Consider the following 17,895-nt stretch of genomic DNA (forward strand, 5'->3'; position numbering starts at 1 on the left):
TTTTACAAGTAAATATAACTTTTTCAACAATCCATTCCTAGGCTAGAGGGCTGCACCTCCTGTCCTGGATGGAGAGCAAGGTCAGTCCCTTCGGAGAGGGAGGTGGGTGGTGGTGGCGGCATATTTCCACCTATAAGCTGGTAATGCACCTGTGGAAGGGACAACGGACACTGGCACGGAGATGCAGCATGACAGGCCCAGTTCTCCATGACTGAGGCCTTTGGCCGGTCTGGTGAAGTTCCAGAGGTGCTCCTGTGGAGAGAGGAGGTGGCTGAGGCCCCAGCTGCCAGTGGCACACAGGGACCCTCCTGCACAGCAGGGCCCAGGGCTGGCAAGGCTCCCCAGCACGGCTGGAGCTGCTGGCACAGCTCAGCCCAGCTGGACAGCTGCCCCTCAAGGCCCTGGCCAACAGGGGATGGCTCTGGGCAGGGTCCCTGGCCAGGAGCGGGCCCCAGAGTGCCTCTGCCTCTCAAGGGCAATCTCGGCCCTGCTCTTTCTCCTCCCCAGCTCCCTCTGCCTCTGCCCCGTGCCCCTGGGGCTGCTCTTGGCCAGGCAGCCTCAGTGGAAACCAGCACTGGCTGCAGCCCCAGCGGGACCCCAGGACAAGGCCCAGCAATTAAGAGGCCAATGGAAGCACTGGGCAGCAGCAGAACCCTCAGCAGAGTTATTTCGAGAACCATGGACTGGCCACAGCTCCACTACGACCTTGCTGGGAATGCTTCCTGTCTACATTAGATTTTCATAAGAAGCTGTTTCACGGAAAGATGAAGAAAACACTCACCATTTTCTCTTGCAGTAAAAATTAATTTGGACCCAGCATAAGATGAAGATAAACTCCAAAAAAAGCAGGCCTGCCAGTAACCCTGTCCAGCAGCCTGTTCCCATATAGAAGCCCCTTCCGAGGCCCTTCTGGGCATCGGGAACACGTGTTGTGGTGCCGGCTGCATCTGTGGGAGCAATGGGGAGCGTGAGCCCGTGCTGTGCTGCACTGCTGAGCCGGCAGCACGGTGGATACGGGCAGGACATTCTCTGTTTCCCCAAAGCTGGGGCCTGCAGGCACCTTGCCGCCCCTGGGCACAGGCTGTGCCACCCAACAAAGCCCAGCAGGCCGGGAGGAGAGCCCGGGGGCAGCGCAGCTGCTTGGGCAGTGGCTGCTGCCAGGGACACAGGCCAAAGCCATCCCTGAGCAGCCACTGCCACCCCTGGCCCTCCCTGCCCCGTGACAGCTCCCCCAGCCCCAGGGGACAGGCTCAGGCCCTGTCAGGACCCAGCGCAGCCCCTGCTCAGTCGGGAGCCAGGGCTGGCTCTGGCCCTGGGCTGGCGCAGGGCTCCCGCTCGGGGCTGCTCCTGTGCCTTGGGCCTCTGGGCACTCAGGGCCAGCTCCGCAGCAGCTGCAGCGGGAGGGACGTTGCTGCACCAGTCCCGTTTCCCCGGGGCTTTGAATGAGCTCCAGAGGCCTGGAAGCCGAGGCGCCTCCAGCTTTGGCTGCTGCCTTGCTGGGCAAGGGCAGGCCCTGGGGGAAGAGCTGCTGCCACACAGCCCCACCCAGGGCTGAGCCCGGCAAAGTAATTACCTGCTGTGCCCGTGCCCGTGTCTGACATCACTTTCCTTCCAGCAACAGGGGCTGTCCATGGGGAAATGCTTCCTCCAGGATGTGCCTCCTTCTGCACAGATTTTTGGTCCATCACTTCTGACAGGAAAAAGGACAGCTGGATTAGATGGAAGAGTTCCTGATTTGGGTGGTGGCATCTCCAGATGTCACACTTGTCCAACATGGGGATAGGTTTCAGAAAATGTCATGGCTTTTGGAGCAGGTCCAGGGCTCTCACTTTCCAAACAGCTGCCATGCCTGAGCCGCAGGAGCAGGGAGGGGATCGCGCAGGGCGAGGGCACACATGTGCATGGTTCTGTGCTGGCACCTGCAGCAATGCCCTCCTGGCCCAGCTTTGGGCTCTGAGCTGGCAGCTCTCCCAGAGGAAAAGACCATGACTTACCCTCAGCATCTCCCAGAGGCTCAGTCCTGGATGTGGCTTGGGAAACTGCACCACCTTCACCAGCAGGTTCAGCTGCAAAGAAAGGCAGGACAGAAGAGCTCCTGTGGCACTGCAGGAGATCCTCAGGCTGCCCACAAGGCTCAGCCCCGGGCACAGCCCTGGGCCCGGCCCCTTCCCTCTCGGCTCTTCTCCCTGGCTGCACAGAGCACACGGAAGGACACACTGGCATTGCACACAGGAGGAAGATGGACAGCTAAATGCTCCTTCCTCGCACTGACAGTGATCCTGTGGGATCACTCAGGGCTCCAGAAGGGAGCAGGGCAAAATTTTCCGTATTCCATCAACCTTCAGATGATCTTAAGTGAAAGGGCAAATATATGAGCTCTTGCCACTTGGTCACTGTGTATTCTCTCAGGAAAGGTACATTGAGCACTTGCCTCCAGGATTTCCCATGAGTTTCAAGCCATAATCCAGCAGGTTTCCCAGATAATCCATGTCCTGGTCCCAGTCTAGAAGTTAGCAAAGATCAGAACCATGTCCATGATGTGCTGGGATCCCCTTCTGCCTCAGGGAACTGGGCACTGCATGTAGGTCGGGTAAGGCCTTGGGAGCCAGATGTGAATGGACAAGGCCAAAGCTGCTCAGGGGCCTGGAGAGCTCTGGGCAGGCTCATGGTCAATCCCTATCCTCTTTGCAGGCCCTGTGCAACATCCCTGGAGATGTGGCTGGAGCAGCCAAGGGCCCGTGGGGATTCTCTCAGTCACACAAAGAAAACCCTCCTTTAATCCCTGGGAAGAACTGCAGCAGGCAGTGCTGCAAATATCCCTAGCAAACTCCCTCCTGCCTGTAATCCCAGCCACCCTTCCTCCATCTGCTGGGACAGCTCCCTCAGCCTAAGGGGACCCAGCTAAGCCCACTAAGGACACGCTGGAGCCTTGCTATCTCTCTCTGTCCTTTCCCCACCCCAGGCACCCCGTGCAGTTGTTCCCAGGTTTCAGGAAGTGTCTCCCACGGAGGGACCCCAGCAGGACTGCTCAGTACCGGAGTGCCCTGAGCCTGCTTGGGATAATTCTCCTGGGCTGTGCCTGTCTTGTCCGGGCTGTGCCTGCACTGCCACGCAGCAGAGAGGGCAGCTGAAGTCTCAGCAGGGCTCAGGCCCAGAGGCACAGCAATTACCTCCTGGGACTGTGCCGGGCATCGCCTCTCTTCCTGCAGCAGAGGCTGGCACAGATCCACTGCTTCCTCCGGGAAATGTCGCCTTCTGCCCAGCTTCTCCATCCACTTCTACAGAAAGGAAAAGGGACAGCTGGATCAGGTGGGGCTGTTCCCCACTGGGAGGTGGCATCTTCAGCAGCCAGTACTTGGGAAAGACATGGTTAAAGATCAGGAATCCACACAATTTTCTGGGTAGGCCAGGGTCCACTTTCATGATAACACCCGCCCTTAGTGATCATCCTGGAGACTGAAATTTCAGGGGATCTTAGGCCCATGGTGCAGTTTGGGCTGCCTGTCAGCTGATGCCAAATGCCTTCCTGCAGAGGCTGGGCAGAAGCTGCAGCCAGGCCAGGCTGAGAAACAGCCCTGCAGGGCGTGAAAGCAAAAGCAGGGCAGTGAGGCTGCCATGGATCCCTTCCCGCTGTGCCGGGCACGGCGTGTCCAGATGTGCAGCCAAAGGCGCTGGCTGCTGAGACCCAGGGGAAGCATGAGGGAAATGCACCCACCTTGTTCGGCTTGCAGTAATTCTTTCAGCATTTGCCTCATGTTTTCGGATGGATCATGGGGTTTCTGGTGTCCTGTAGCTTTGTTCTTTCTCCTTGGAGGACCTTAGAGCAGCATAGTTCCATTTCCCAGGAATGGATCCCACAAAAGCAGGGCTCAGCCTGTGGGTTCAGCAGGGACACACTACTCACCCCTGTGATGGTTGCCAGGCTTCTGTGTAGGAAGCAGCAAAGGAGCTGGAGAAGTCCTCCCTGCAGACACACCTGTAACACAACAGCCACAGAAGCTTCTGCCATCTCTGCTGATCTGCACGGGCACCACTGAGCCGCAGGAGCGGTGAGGGGATCGCGCAGGGCGAGGGCACACATGTGCATGGTTCTGTGCTGGCACCTGCAGCACGGTCAGGATATTGTTAAGAAAGGCACATGGAGAACTTGCCTCCAGCATTCTTCAAGAGTTTTAAGCCATCATCCAGCAGGGCATCCAGATAATGCAATTTGCCATCCCAATCTAGAAGGGAGCACAGATCAGAACCATTTCCCTGGTGTGTTGGGGCCCCCTCTGCCTCCGATAACAGGGCAGTGCAAGTGGGTTGGGTAAGGCTGTGGGAGCCAGATGTGAATGGACGTGGCCAAAGCTGCACAGGGGCCTGGGGAGCTCTGTGCTGGCTCCTAACCAATCCCCATCCTCTTTGCAGGCCCTGTGTAACATCCCTGGCGAGGTGCCTGGAGCAGCCCGGATTGCATTTGGGCTCTCCCACTCCCAGAGCTAAAACTCTTGCTAAAGCACTAGTGAAAAAATGCAGCAGGCAGTGCCACCATCATCCCTCCCTCAGTCCTCTCTTGCTCCCTTCCTAATTTCCTCTCTCCCTCTATTCCTCTTCCCCCTGAAATTGCTCCCTGAACCAGGCCCCCTCAGGACACACTGGAGCCTTCCTGTCCTGCTCTGTCATTTCCCCACCATGGGAATGCAGATGCTCCTAGGTTTCAGGATCTGCCTCCCATGGAGGGACCCCAGCAGGACTGCTCAGTACCCGAGTGCCCCGAGCCTGCTCGGGATAATTCCCCTGGGCTGTGCCAGTCTTGTCTGGGCTGTGCCTGCACTGCCATGCAGCAGAGAGGGCAGCTGAAGTCTCAGCAGGGCTCAGGCCCAGAGGCACAGCAATTACCTCCTGGGACTGTGCCTGGCATCGCCTCTCTTCCTGCAGCAGACGCTGGCACGGATCCACTGCTTCCTCCAGGAAACGTCGCCTTCTGCCCAGCCTCTCCATCCACTTCTGGAGAAAGGAAGAGGGACAGCTGGATCAGGTGGGGCTGTTCCCCACTGGGGAGGTGGTGCCTTCAGGAGGGAATGCTTGTCAAAGACATGGCTAAGAATCAGGAAATCCCTATAAACTTTTTGGGTAGGCCAGGGCCCTCCCTTCTCCAAACTGGTGCCCTTTCTGTTCTACCCGGCGACTGGAAAATTGCAGGGGATCTCAGGCCTGTGGTGTAACTGGGCGGCCTGTCAGCTGATGCCAAATGCCTTCCTGCAGGGGCTGGGCAGAAGCTGCAGCCAGGCCAGGCTGGGAAACAGCCCTGCAGGGCGTCAAAGCAGCAGCGGGGCAGCGAGGCTGCCATGGATCCCTTCCCGCTGTGCCGGGCTCGGTGTGTCCAGATGTGCAGCCAAAGGCCCCGGCTGCTGAGACCCAGGGGAAGCATGAGGGAAATGCACCTGCAAAGAAAGGCAGAACAGAAGACCTGTAAAACCACCAACAGAAACACCAGCCAAACCTCACTAAAAAGTCACCACTACTCCTAGAAGTAAAAAAGACTGATGCATGTTAATACCTAAACCTGTAAGCTGTAAAACCAATTATTATGAGAAGTAAAATGTTTTATTTTAAAGTGTATTATACATGAGGCTGTTTTAAGTGAACTGAATAATTAGAGTGTGGTATGCAAATGTATTTCAAAAAATAAAATATTTTAGTGCTTTTGTTATAATAGAAAAAAGAAAGAAAAGAAAAGTAAAAGCTAATGGAACAGTGTAAAGAATATATTAGACAGTGTAAAGAATATATTAGAACAAGTAATATGATTAGTGAAAAATCTGAAAAAATTAAGTATATAAAATACAAACCAGATTTAAGTTCCAAGAAACATTAAAATTAAAATTAAAATCAGATAGGATATAACAAAAGCTGTTAGATATTTATTAGAGATCAAATTAAAGTAAAAGAAAAAAAGGCAAGTGTAGCTGAAAGAAAGAGAAGTGTATAGACTAATTACAACTTTAGAGCTAAAATGTCAAAGAAATAAAACTATAACAATTAGAAATAAGCAGATGCTATCCTAAATCCTGAAAAACAATTTAAAAGGCTCTTCTAAATCTTATGAAGTAAATACTGAGAATGAGACGAATGACATCAGTGACTAGATCCCACGGTGTAAGCTCTGCTACCAAGAAGATACACATCTTGGCCCTTTGGCTGCAACCCAAAGGGGCTTTAAGAGAGGTAGAGAGTTAAAATTGCAGAGGATTATTGTCACTGTATTAGTTATCCAAGCCCAAAAAGAATGAGCCATATGCACAATCCCAAGTTAGTGTAGTACGCTATAATTTTAACAAATTCAGAATGTTCGCTATGAGTAGTAAAAGACACTGGAATAAAGAAAATGTGAAATATAGCAAAAAGAATAAAATGGCAAAATTTGTAAGCAATATATTAAAACTTCTTGTTGTGTAAGAGATAGAGAAGAAATAAATCCTGAGAGTAGAATAAAGCAAATTGCTCAAGAATTAGAAAACAAGAACATGAGACAGTTATAAAGATGCATTTTAGCAGGCAACATAAGAAAACATGAAAAACTTATTTTACAAATATTACCAGCCTTAAATGACTATGGAGTCAAAATATATCTAAAGTACAATAAGCACATGCATTGATATAAAAAGTATAATTGACAATCCAAATAAAAGAAATTAAAAATTTAGAATAATCTATTTTATGAGAAGAGCTGTTAATTTTATACCCTCACTAGTAGTATAAAAGTGTAGTTGTTAAGTTTTATAAATACTAAACATAAAGTTAGAAAATAAGTAAGCTTTGTCAAAGTGTATCCTAAAAGTACAAATTTAATAAATTAATATAGAAAGGGAGGGATTCTGATAGATTGCATGCACAAATTCATGCTGGGACTACAGTAATCTCGCCTAATGAAAATCCTAGCATACCAAAGGAGGGTTCCGGGCAATCAATATGCACCAAAATCCTAGCCTGAATATTCATCCCCAGAAATGCTGATTCCAGAAGATTATTTCTCTGACCAAACCTCAGCAATATGCATTCGATATGCATCATCTGTAAGATAAATGTGTGCCTCCTAGAATGTATATTGCAGGAGATTTTCCTCTAACAAAGTGAATTATTTACCAGTTTTGGGGAAACTCTCAGCAAGAGCTGCAGCAAGAAAGGAAAAACTACATGAATATGCAAAAAGGATAAGATCAACCATAAGAAAGCAGAAAAACTCCTGCCCTCCACAACCCTTGGAGCTTGGAAATGTACAGAAACACTTTGAGAGAGCTGTCCCTTCGTGATGCACAGAGGAGAGAAATGCCCCACCTGTCTCACCTGATGCTGTTAGCCGGTTCAGGGCCAATCTGATATTTGCTTCTGGACTTTCTACAACTGTATTTTAATTATGGAATAAATTCTCCTTACTAATCAAAAAAAGCTAATTCATTTAAAACATGCGGGACTCCTGGGACCCTCATCAGGGACCCCAAAATATCTCTTTGTGCCTCTTCAGGTCCAGGCTCAGCTGATGCCAAAGAAGGAAATGTGCCCTCAGCCCAGGGACGCTCAGCATGGGCTCCCCCATCCCCTCGGGGCCCCGCCGCTGGGCACAGCAGCCCCTGCCTGGCTCCTGCCTGCCCACACCGTGGCCATCCACGGCTGCTCCTGGGCATGGAGCTCAGCCAGTGCTGGTGCCGGGTGGGCTTTGCTGCTGCTACCACCAGGACACTGGGTCACAGCTCCATCTCTCTACTGCAACAGAAGAGCTGATTTGGGAAGTGCTGTGCTGCCCCATTTCTTCAGCCCCTGCCCACACCCACAGTGGGACTGGGCCGCCCCCAGAAAACTGTCCAATCTGGGCTGTGGCTGCAGGGCACAGCTGCTCTACAGCACAGGTGGACTGCCTTGGGGGTAGGACTGCCCTGAGGGTAGGGATGAGGAACAGGGAGAGGTGTTCTCTATGTTTTCCGAAGGTGATTATTCTACAGACCATCAGGGGCAGACCAACACTGCATTAAAGGCATACACCAACTTACAAACTTGTCAGGGTCCCAGGGCAGGATACAATCTTTAGCCAATTGGGAGAAACTGAGGGTGGAACACCAGGCGGGGAATACAAGGTTTAAACCAATTGGGGATTACAGGGGAGGGGAACAACTTAAACAAACCAATGGGGTTCTGAAGGATACAGAATTGATAGGCAAGTTTCTAGAGCAAGGGGCAGGCTTGGAGAGGGACTGACATACAAGGGGAGGAGGAACAGTGAACAAAAGGGCAGGTCTTTGGAGAGATGGACAAGTGGGGCAAAACCAACAACACATGGGGGAAAGGAGCAACCCATTGGTAATAAAATATGGTAAAATAATACAAAATAAGGGGAGGGGTATAAAACTGACTGCTAGGATGGAATTACAATCAAAGACATGAACTGCAGTGGGGAAGCTCTGAATCAGGGTTCAGTTGAGCACTTCCAAATTATTTCCTGGCAGAAACAGATAGCCAAACTTGCCCGTTATCACATGCAAACAGAGGGTTCCCCAACAGCAACCCATTCTGAAGCTCTTCTGGGAATGGGGAACACGTGTTGTGGTGCCGGCTGCATCTGTGGGAGCAATGGGGAGCGTGAGCCCGTGCTGTGCTGCACTGCTGAGCTGGCAGCACGGCGGGTACGGGCAGGACGTTGTCTGTTTCCCCCAGAGCTCGGGCCTGCAGGCACCTTGCCGCCCCTGGGCACAGGCTGTGTCACCCAACAAAGCCCAGCAGGCCGGGAGGAGAGCCCGGGGACAGCGCAGCTGCTTGGGCAGTGGCTGCTGCCAGGGACACGGGCCAAAGCCATCCCTGAGCAGCCACTGCCACCCCTGGCCCTCCCTGCCCCGTGACAGCTCCCCCAGCCCCAGGGGATAGACTGTCAAAAAGTCCACAGCCAGCAAAGAGATTGTCCCAGGAATTGTGTGCTGCTTTTCCTCCCTCCATTTGTAAATCCCTCAGACTGCTGTAAATGCCCCCACGTGGTCTGATCAGCCCCTATGCTTTTCCAGTCTGCTCTCAGAAATTCTGCAACAAATCCACTAACAAATTCTAGGTTACATCTGTGAATTGCATGCTACAGTTTCCTTCATATTTTTCCCAATACCTGGAAGTTTCTATATAAAGTAATGCCCTTGAGAATCTCTGTTTCTTTTCAGGTTTTTTTTTTTTTGTGTTGTTTGGTTTTTTTAATTAAGAGAGATGAAACAGCCTTATTGGTTTTAGTTTTGGCAGGTCTGTTTTTTTTCTCTGCATGATGGTTTACTTATTATCTACATTTAAGATTGTTTTTATTTATGGGTTTTTTGTTCCCCAAGCAATTATTTTTACTGTCTTTTGTTCACTTCTTAGTTAATGTTCCATAGATGAATAGTTTGGACTTTCTTTTTATAGGAATATAAAGGTCTCAGAAAGCTGTATTTTTAATTTTGATGACATTCTCTCTCCCCGTTCCTAGCCTTTACAGTGATCCTTTTTGAAACATCACTGAGGATAGGTAGAGTTATTTGGGAAATAACCAATTGGCTTGGCTTAACCTGTGTATTGGATTACTATTTTCAGTGCTATAAACCTACATTGGTTCAAGGTTCACACCACGGTCCTGATTTGTGGCTCACTGCATGGATGCCTGTCTGAATTAAAACAGTGTTTGTGAGGCAGCTGAAGAGCTTAGACCTCAGAGATTAAAATTCCTGGGAGGAGGAGGAGGAGGTGGAGGAAGAAAGGATAAAATCCTGTTTCAAAAGCTGTTTTCTCACTTCTAGTATGCCAGAAGTATGGTAGACTACACCTATCCTCAAATGTCATTTACTTACAGAACAACTCTTTACCGTGCCAGACTCCAGGAGAAATGACTCAACACTTTGCCTCCCAATGCATCAGTTTTAATTCTAGTGAGAGGTAGGCCTTAATTACAGTCCAATTAGAGCAAATCAACAAAGCAGTCTTGCCATTGTGTGAGTGGCAAGAGGAATTTGCTTGTGAACAGATGAATATGTCCCACTCAGTAATGAACAAAATTTGCCTTGACTTGGAAGAAAGTAGACAAGGAGCAATGCAGTATTGGGGTTTATCCAGGGATAAATGGGGCAAGAAGCTGTAACAACTTACCTGTTTTACAGAACACAAGTACTGATATGGCAAATAATGAACCCACATGAAGGGATCTTCAGGACATTCCTTTGTTTCTTAACTGGAAATGGGCAGCAAAATGCTGGCATTTATCTGAACTGGAAGCCGTGTTCCTCTCCTGTTTCTCCTTGAGCACACTCTGTGTTATTTGCAGACTTCACTGCCCAGCTCATTAATCCTCTCGTGGCCAATTGCTAAAGGGCACAACTACCAAAATACAGGTGCCAGCATAATCAGCCCAGCACTAATGCAGCACTGCTTTGATGGTGCACAGGAGCACAGAATGGCTTGGGTTGGAAGGGACATTTAAAGGCCATCTAGTCCCAATGCCCTGCAGTGAGCAGGGACACCTTGAACTAGGTCAGGTTGCTCAGAGCAGGAGCTTGACTGTCTGCAGGGATGGATGTCCACCTCTCTGGGCAACCTGTGCCAGGATTTCAAAACCAAGCATGTAAAATATGTGTTTCTTTCATCTAGTCTGAATTGACCACCTCTTAGATTAAAACCATTCCCCCTCGGTCTGGTCACAAAAGGCTCTACTAATAATTCTGTCCCATCTCTTTACAAGCCCCCAGAAGGCACTGAAATGCAGCAATCAGGTGTCCCTGGAGTCTTCTCTCTTCCAGGCTGAACACTGCCAGCTCTCCCAGCCTGTCTCCAAAGCAGAAGGGCTCCAGCCCTCAGAGCATTTTGTCCCTCCTCTGGACTAGATCCAACAGGTCCATGTCCTTCCTGTCTTGGGGACCGAGAGCAAGATGCAGTACTCTGCCATGGCAGAGACCGAGACACTACAAAGCAACACACTCCATTTCCAGAAGGCTTCAAACCCTGTTTTTATTCTAGCCTGCATGCCTTTTCTACATTCTTACAAAGCTCTTCTTGGAATAGGCATTTGCAGGTTTCTCTTATTTATCCTTCATTCTTTCTTGGTTTCTATGTCAATGACATAGAAATTGGCAGAAAATTCTTTCAGGGGTTAACATGGATCCTCTTATCAAACTTCTTGATGGCTCACAGAGGCCACTGTAAAACCTCCTCCACAGTACTCCAGGTGGGGTCTCACCAGAGCAGAGAGGTGGAATCACCTCCTTCAACCTGCTGCGCACTCCCCTTTGGATGCCCATGGCTGCCTCATGTCCAGCCTCTCTTCTAGCAGCAACCCCAAGTCCATCCTGGCAGAGCTGCCCTGCATCCCGTCATGTCCCAGCCTGTGAGATCAGCTGAGCTGGGACTGTGTCACAGCCCTTGGGCAGAGCAGCTGGGCAGGATGAGCTCCCTCCCGAAGAAGGCAGATCCACCTTCCCAAACAATTCCACCTTGGCCATGAGGTCAGAGCAGGCTCTGAGGTCCCAGAGCCCCTGGTTGCACAGCAGCACAAGGAGCCAGCAGTCAGTCCTTGAGCACAACTGTTGCGGCAGCAGCGGCGGTGGCAGCAGCGGTGCTGACGTTGGGACAGCGGTGTCAGGACAGCGGTGGCAGCAAGAGCTGCGGGACTGGCAGAGGGCAAGGCACCATGGCCCTTGCTCTGCGCCTCCTACTTCTGCTCCTCCTGGCCGTGGCCCTGCCTGCCAGGGCTGCCCAGGCTGCCAGGTTTGTTTTTACCCCAACTGGCTTCATCAATGGCATTGAAACAATTAGATCAAGTTGGATGTTGTCTGAGTAAAGAAACTAATGCCACATCCACTGCAATCAGTGACATGTTGACAGATGTTAATAGTGTTAGACATGCTACCCTTCAAAACAGGGCAGCAGTGGATTTTGTTTTACTGGCACATGGACACGGTTGTGAGGAATTTGAAGGATTCTGTTGTATGATTCTGTCAGATCATTCTGAATCCATCCAAACAGCATACAAAAGCTGAAAGATTTGACAGCTCAAGTTAAAGAAGATGGTCTGTCATAGTTAGATGATTTGTTCCAGGAATGGAGCTTTGCACCTTGGCTAAGGGAACTCTGTAAGATAGGTCTATACGTGCTGAGTGTTTTGGTGGCCATACTAGTAGTGACACCTTGCAGACTTTGGTGCGACAAATGATGGACAAAATATGAAAGAAGCTTTTATCATACAAGAGAGAAAAGTAGGAAATAGATTCACAGAAAGTTCTCAAAATCTTACAGAGATGGTAGATGAAGGTATAGCCATAGAAAAAGGTTTTGAAATAAAACCTTAGAACAGGTGAGATTTTTTGAACAATGACTTGTAATTGTTATCAGACGTGACTTATGCCCTTTGAACTGACTGGACTTTCACAGCATTAAAATTGCTGTGACAATTGTGTTGTAAAATTGTGTTACAATTGTGTTGTAATATAGCAATACTTAATGTGAGCAAAAAGGAAGCTTTAAGCAAGTAACAAGCAGATATATTAGAGTAAAGCTACAAAACGGAAGGGAGTTAATAAACGAGACAGTTACGAAAGTTTCTTTTTAGTTGAACCAAGAGGGGGAATTATGGGAATCCATAAAATCTGAGGGTTTTGGCAAAGCTGCAAAAGGCAAGCCTCAGTAACAGCAGAACTGCAGTTAGAGCTAAAAAGTAATCATAAGATTTGTCAGCAGAGAAATTGTATAAGAAGTAGGCAAGTAAAGGCTTAGAGAGCAATGGTCTATGTATTAAGACTTGTCTAGAACAACTCCCTAACCTGCAGAAAAGTCTATCTAGTTGAACGTGAGGAAGTTCTAAGCTTAATAATGGAGCTCTGTGCGTTGTATTTTAAGCAGATATTACATTTGAAATAAGCAAGCACGATTTTAACCAAAGGAATGTGTGCTTATAATAATTGGATGGAACTACTGTCAATAGGTTTTGCTTTTTGTGATTGGCCAGGAAACTTTTAAAGTAAGTTGCAACATTAAGTTCTTGGTCTTCTGCTTGGGATGTGAGATGCTTGCATCTTCCCATTGTCATAACCATATAATGAGACTGATGCTGGAAAATGAAACGGCTCAAGGCACATTCCTAAGTAGTACTGTCCTGTTTGTGATTTCTACATAGATCCAGATACAGCAATAAGGGACAGCTGTCCAGCTGAGCCGAGCTGTGCCAGCAGCTCCAGCCGTGCTGGGGAGCCTTGCCAGCTCTGGGCCCTGCTGTGCAGGAGGGTCCCTGTGTGCCCCTGGCAGCTGGGGCCTCGGCCACCTCCTCTCACCACAGGGGCAGCTCTGGACAGGAGTTGAAAGACGGTGGCTCCACCTCACACCCAGAGAGCGTGAGCAGCTCCTCCAGCAGTAATAAGGGCCTGGACAGCCCTCTTAAGTGCTCTTTGAAGGGGACCCCAGAACAGCCATCTGCAAGGAATCCTCCTTCTACCGTGTAGATCCCACTGCCACCTGCTCTCCCCATGGGTCTCCCCAAGATGACTTTAACCATTTTTTTGGTCTCCCTGTATCCCGTCCTAGCCATCTCTCAAGTTCTTCTAGCGACCCCGGGACTAGCCGAGCAGCCTCCAGCCCCTCCTGAGACCAACACATCCCTTCCTTTGCCCCTGAGCTCCCTGGCCTTGTCCTCTAAACAACAGCGGAGTTAAGCCCTGCTGCCCCGCCAGGGTAGGCGATGGCCCCTTCTTCTGTTGCAATACAGAGATGGAGCTGTCACCCCAGTGTCTGGGAGGTAGCAGCAGCAAAGCCCACCTGGCAGCAGCACTGGCTGAGCTCCATGCCCAGGGGCAGCTGGGGATGGCCACGGTGTGGGCAGGCAGGAGCCGGGCAGGGGCTGCTGTGACCAGCAGCAGTGTCTCGATGGGCTGGGGGAGCCCAGGGGGAGGCAGCAGCATGGGACTCCTAAGAAGAAGTGACACCATTTTGCCTTTGTTTTTAATTTTTAGAAATTAGACCGTTTTAGAAATATTTTAAAATGTATTTATTTTTATATTCCTAAATATTTCTTCTTGAGTACTGCAGTAGTTAAGGACTTTTCAAGGACTAAGGACTTGACTCCTAAAGCAGTTTTAGAATCCTGAAAAAGCAACCCTATTTTGTCTTCACTTCTAATTTTTAGAAATATGTTCACCACATGGTTCATCCCTTTTTACAGAATACGTTTCTATTTTTGAAAGTAGTTTTACAGTTCTGGAAAATTTTTTACACTTATACAATGAAAAATAAAGTGGCATTTCAGTGGTAATGTTTACTCTGCAAAGAAGTAAGGCACCCTAAGACACCCAGCCTGCTGCAGAGGCAAAGATCTTTTCCCATGGGAACTTTGTACCTAGTCACAACCACGTTACGTAAAACCTTTTCCCAGATATTTCCTGGGATTCTTGACAATCTCACCTCTTAGTCTTCAGAGGCAAACTTTGAGCACAGTGGGAATCTCTTCAAGTCACCATTTTGTTTTCTTCTGCAAGAACTGCCTCAGTTCTGGAGCAGGGCCTTCTCTCAGCTTCCTGCTGCCCCCGGGCTCTCCTCCCGGCCTGCTGGGCTTTGTTGGGTGGCACAGCCTGTGCCCAGGGGCGGCAAGGTGCCTGCAGGCCCCAGCTTTGGGGAAACAGAGAATGTCCTGCCCGTACCCACTGTACTGCCAGCTCAGCAGTGCAGCACAGCACGGGCTCACGCTCCCCATTGCTCCCACAGATGCAGCCGGCACCACAACACGTGTTCCTGATGCCCAGAAGGGCCTCGGAAGGGACTTCTGCAGGGAGCAGGCTGCTGGGCAGCGTTAATGGCAGGCCTGCTTTTTTTGGATTTTATCTTCATCTTATGTTGGGTCCAAATTCATTTTTACTGCAAGAGAAAATGGTGAGTGTTTTCTTCATCTTTCCCTCAAACAGCTGCTTATGAAAATCTAATGCAGACAGGAAACATTCGCAGGGAGGCCGCAATGGAGTTGTGGCCTGTCCTAGGTTGTCCAAATATCTCTGCTGAGGGTTCTGCTGCTGCCCAGTGCTTCCATTGGCCGCCTAATTGCTGGGCCTTGTCCTGGGGGGCCTGCTGGGGCTGCAGCCAGTGCTGGCTCCCACTGAGGCTGCCTGGCCAAGAGCAGCCCCAGGGGCACAGGGCAGAGGCAGAGGGAGGTGGGGAGAAGAAAGAGCAGGGCCGAGATTGCCCTTGAGAGGCAGAGGCGCTCTGGGGCCCGCTCCTGGCCAGGGACCCTGCCCAGAGCCGTCCCTGCAGGCCTGTGCCAGCAGCTCCAGCCGTGCTGGGGAGCCTTGCCAGCTCTGGGCCCTGCTGTGCAGGAGGGTCCCTGTGTGCCACTGGCAGCTGGGGCCTCAGCCACCTCCTCTCTTCACACGGGAGCCTCTGGACTGCAGCTGAAGGACAGTGGCTGCATCTCACGCCCAGATAACTTGAGTAGCTCCTCCAGCAGTTATAAGAACCTGGGCAGCCCCATCAAAAGCCCTCAGTGGACAACCCCAGAACAGCTGGCCTAGAGGAGGCAATCAGCCAATCCCTGTGGAAATCCCAGTGCCAACTCCACTCCCTACAGGAATCCCTGAGCCGCCTGTGCTACCCATGGGGATCTTCAAGATGCCTCCACCCCCTCCCAGTCCATCTCCACCTGCGCGGCAATCCAGAACCAGTTCAGCACCTTCCATACCCAGCTGAGACCACCCCCTCCTGATTGCCCAAAACGCTCAGACCTGCCCTCCAAATGACACTGAAAGAGCCTCCATGCCACACCACCTACCCCCATTCCAGGGCAGGGTTTGGCCCAGATCTTCGGATGCAATAAAGTGATGGGGCTGTCACCCCAGGGTCCAGGTGAGAGCAGCAGCAAAGCCCACCCGACAGCAGCACTGGCTGAGCTCCATGCCCCAGAGCGGCCGTGGGTGCCCACGGTGGGTGCAGGCAGGAGCCAGGCAGGGGCTGCTGTGACCAGTGGCAGGGCCCCGAGGGGATGGGGGAGCCCATGCTGAGCGTCCCTGGGCTGAGGGCACATTTCCTTCTGGCATCATCTAGGCCTGGACCTCCTCCAAGGCCATGCCCAGGAAAAGAGGAAAGCCATCAAGAGCATCTCCAGGAACACAGCCTGACCAGCAATGTCAGTAGGCAAAACACAAATTTTGATGAGCAATGGCTCATTGATGAAGCAAAACATTTACATTTGGGGCAATCCATTCATACAGATGGGGGCACACTCTGGGGGTACAGCTAAGGGCATGAGGTCACAACAGGCTCAGGGGTCACAGGAGGCTGAGGACACAGCAGGCCCTGAGGTCACAGAGGTGCCAGAGCCCCGTGGTTGCACAGCAGCACAAGGAGCCAGCAGTCAGTGCTTGAGCACAACTGTTGCGGCAGCAGCGGTGGTGGCAGCAGCGGTGCTGACGTTGGGACAGCGGTGTCAGGACAGCGGTGGCAGCAAGAGCTGCGGGACTGGCAGAGGGCAAGGCAGCATGGCCCTTGCTCTGCGCCTCCTCCTCCTGCTCCTCCTGGCCGTGGCCCTGCCTGCCAGGGCTGCCCAGGCTGCTCCGCTGCAAGCGCGGGGAGCAGGTGAGCCGGCAGCCTGGCTCCCCTTTCCCGGCACAGCGCTCCCTGCTCCCCAGGAAGTGCTGGGGATGGTTTTGCCCAGGGCTTTAGGGAGGGTTTCCTCTGTGGGAGTGAGACAGCCCCCACGGGCCCTGGGCTCCTCCAGCCACCACTCCAGGGATCTTGCACAGGGCCTGCAAAGAGGGTGGAGAGTGACCAGAGCCATTCCAGAGCTCCCCAGACCCCTATGCAGCTTTGGCCTTGTCCACTGACATCTGGCAGCCAAGGCCTTACCTGACCCCCTTGCAGTGCCCAGTTCCCCAAGACAGAGGGGGATCCCAGAACACCATGGAAATGGTTCTGATCTTTGCTCCCTTCTAGACTGGGATGGTGTCATGGAGTATCTAGATGCCCTATCAGATAATGACTTGAAAGCCCTGGAGAATGCTGGAGGTAACTTCTCTGTGAGCCTTTCAGAGACAATACTCTGTGTCCATGAGACAAGAGCTCAGTCATATGGCATATTCCTCAACATAATCTCAGGATTGAAAGAATCTCGAAAATTTGCTGCTCCCCACTAAGGCTCTGAGGGATCCCACAGGATCACTGTCACTGGGAGGGAGGAGCATTTAGCTGTCCATCTTCCTCCCGTGTGCAATGCCAGTGTGTCCTTCCGTGTGCTCCGTGCAGCCAGGGAGAAGAGCCGAGAGGCGAAGGGGCCGGGCCCAGGGCTGTGCCCCGGGGCTGAGCCTCTGGCAGCTCCTTTGCCAGCCCCAGGGAGCCTGAGCTGCTCCTGCTGCCACTGCCAAGCTCTGGGCCTGCCCGGGGCTGGGTTTAGAGCTGCTGGCAGCTCCAGGGAGTCCTTTATGCCCTGACTGCCCTGCAAGGGGCTCCTTCCATCCCAGTGTGGGGCCACTGCAGGCACGTGCTCCCCCTCCCCTGCTCCTGAGTGGGAGGCAGAGCTGAGGGAGTGCCTTGGAGGGCACCAATCACTCAAGTGCCCACACTGCCACTCAGGCCTGAAGGAGAAATTCAATCACTTTCCATTAAGGTCTTCCTAGATGGAAGAACCAAGACACAGGGGACAGCAAGTCGCTGGAGGCAGCCAAACTTCTGGACAAGATGCTGAGTGACCTGGAGAGACGTCGTGGTGGGTGCATTTCCCTCATGCTTCCCCTGCGACTCAGCAGCCGGGGGCTTTGTCTGCACATCTGGAGATGCCGTGCCCGGCTCAGCGGGAAAGGATCCATGGCAGCCTCACTGCCCCGCTGCTGCTGCTGCTGCTGCTGCTGCTTCCAGCCCTGCAGGGCTGTTTCCCAGCCTGGCCTGGCTGCAGCT

At 51.5% G+C, this 17,895-nt stretch overlaps 2 protein-coding genes across 2 annotated transcripts in view; both read right to left on the reverse strand.

Annotated features, from left to right (window-relative positions):
• LOC135287271 (zinc finger protein 501-like) overlaps positions 1-17,895 on the reverse strand; it is a 64,725-nt gene that overhangs the window by 11,121 nt on the left and 35,709 nt on the right. The window lies entirely within an intron of this gene.
• On the reverse strand, positions 131-5,310 carry LOC135287495 (uncharacterized). Its single transcript, XM_064400802.1, has 9 exons — positions 4,882-5,310; positions 3,905-3,976; positions 3,716-3,817; positions 3,171-3,278; positions 2,432-2,503; positions 1,995-2,066; positions 1,574-1,690; positions 782-947; positions 131-149 (listed from the first exon to the last, which is right to left on the reverse strand). Exons 1-9 carry the CDS (start codon positions 4,901-4,903, stop codon positions 131-133), a joined length of 750 nt encoding a protein of 249 aa, XP_064256872.1. The 5' UTR covers positions 4,904-5,310.

Source organism: Passer domesticus, chromosome 29 (genome assembly GCF_036417665.1).
Source record: "Passer domesticus isolate bPasDom1 chromosome 29, bPasDom1.hap1, whole genome shotgun sequence".
NCBI lineage: Eukaryota > Metazoa > Chordata > Aves > Passeriformes > Passeridae > Passer > Passer domesticus.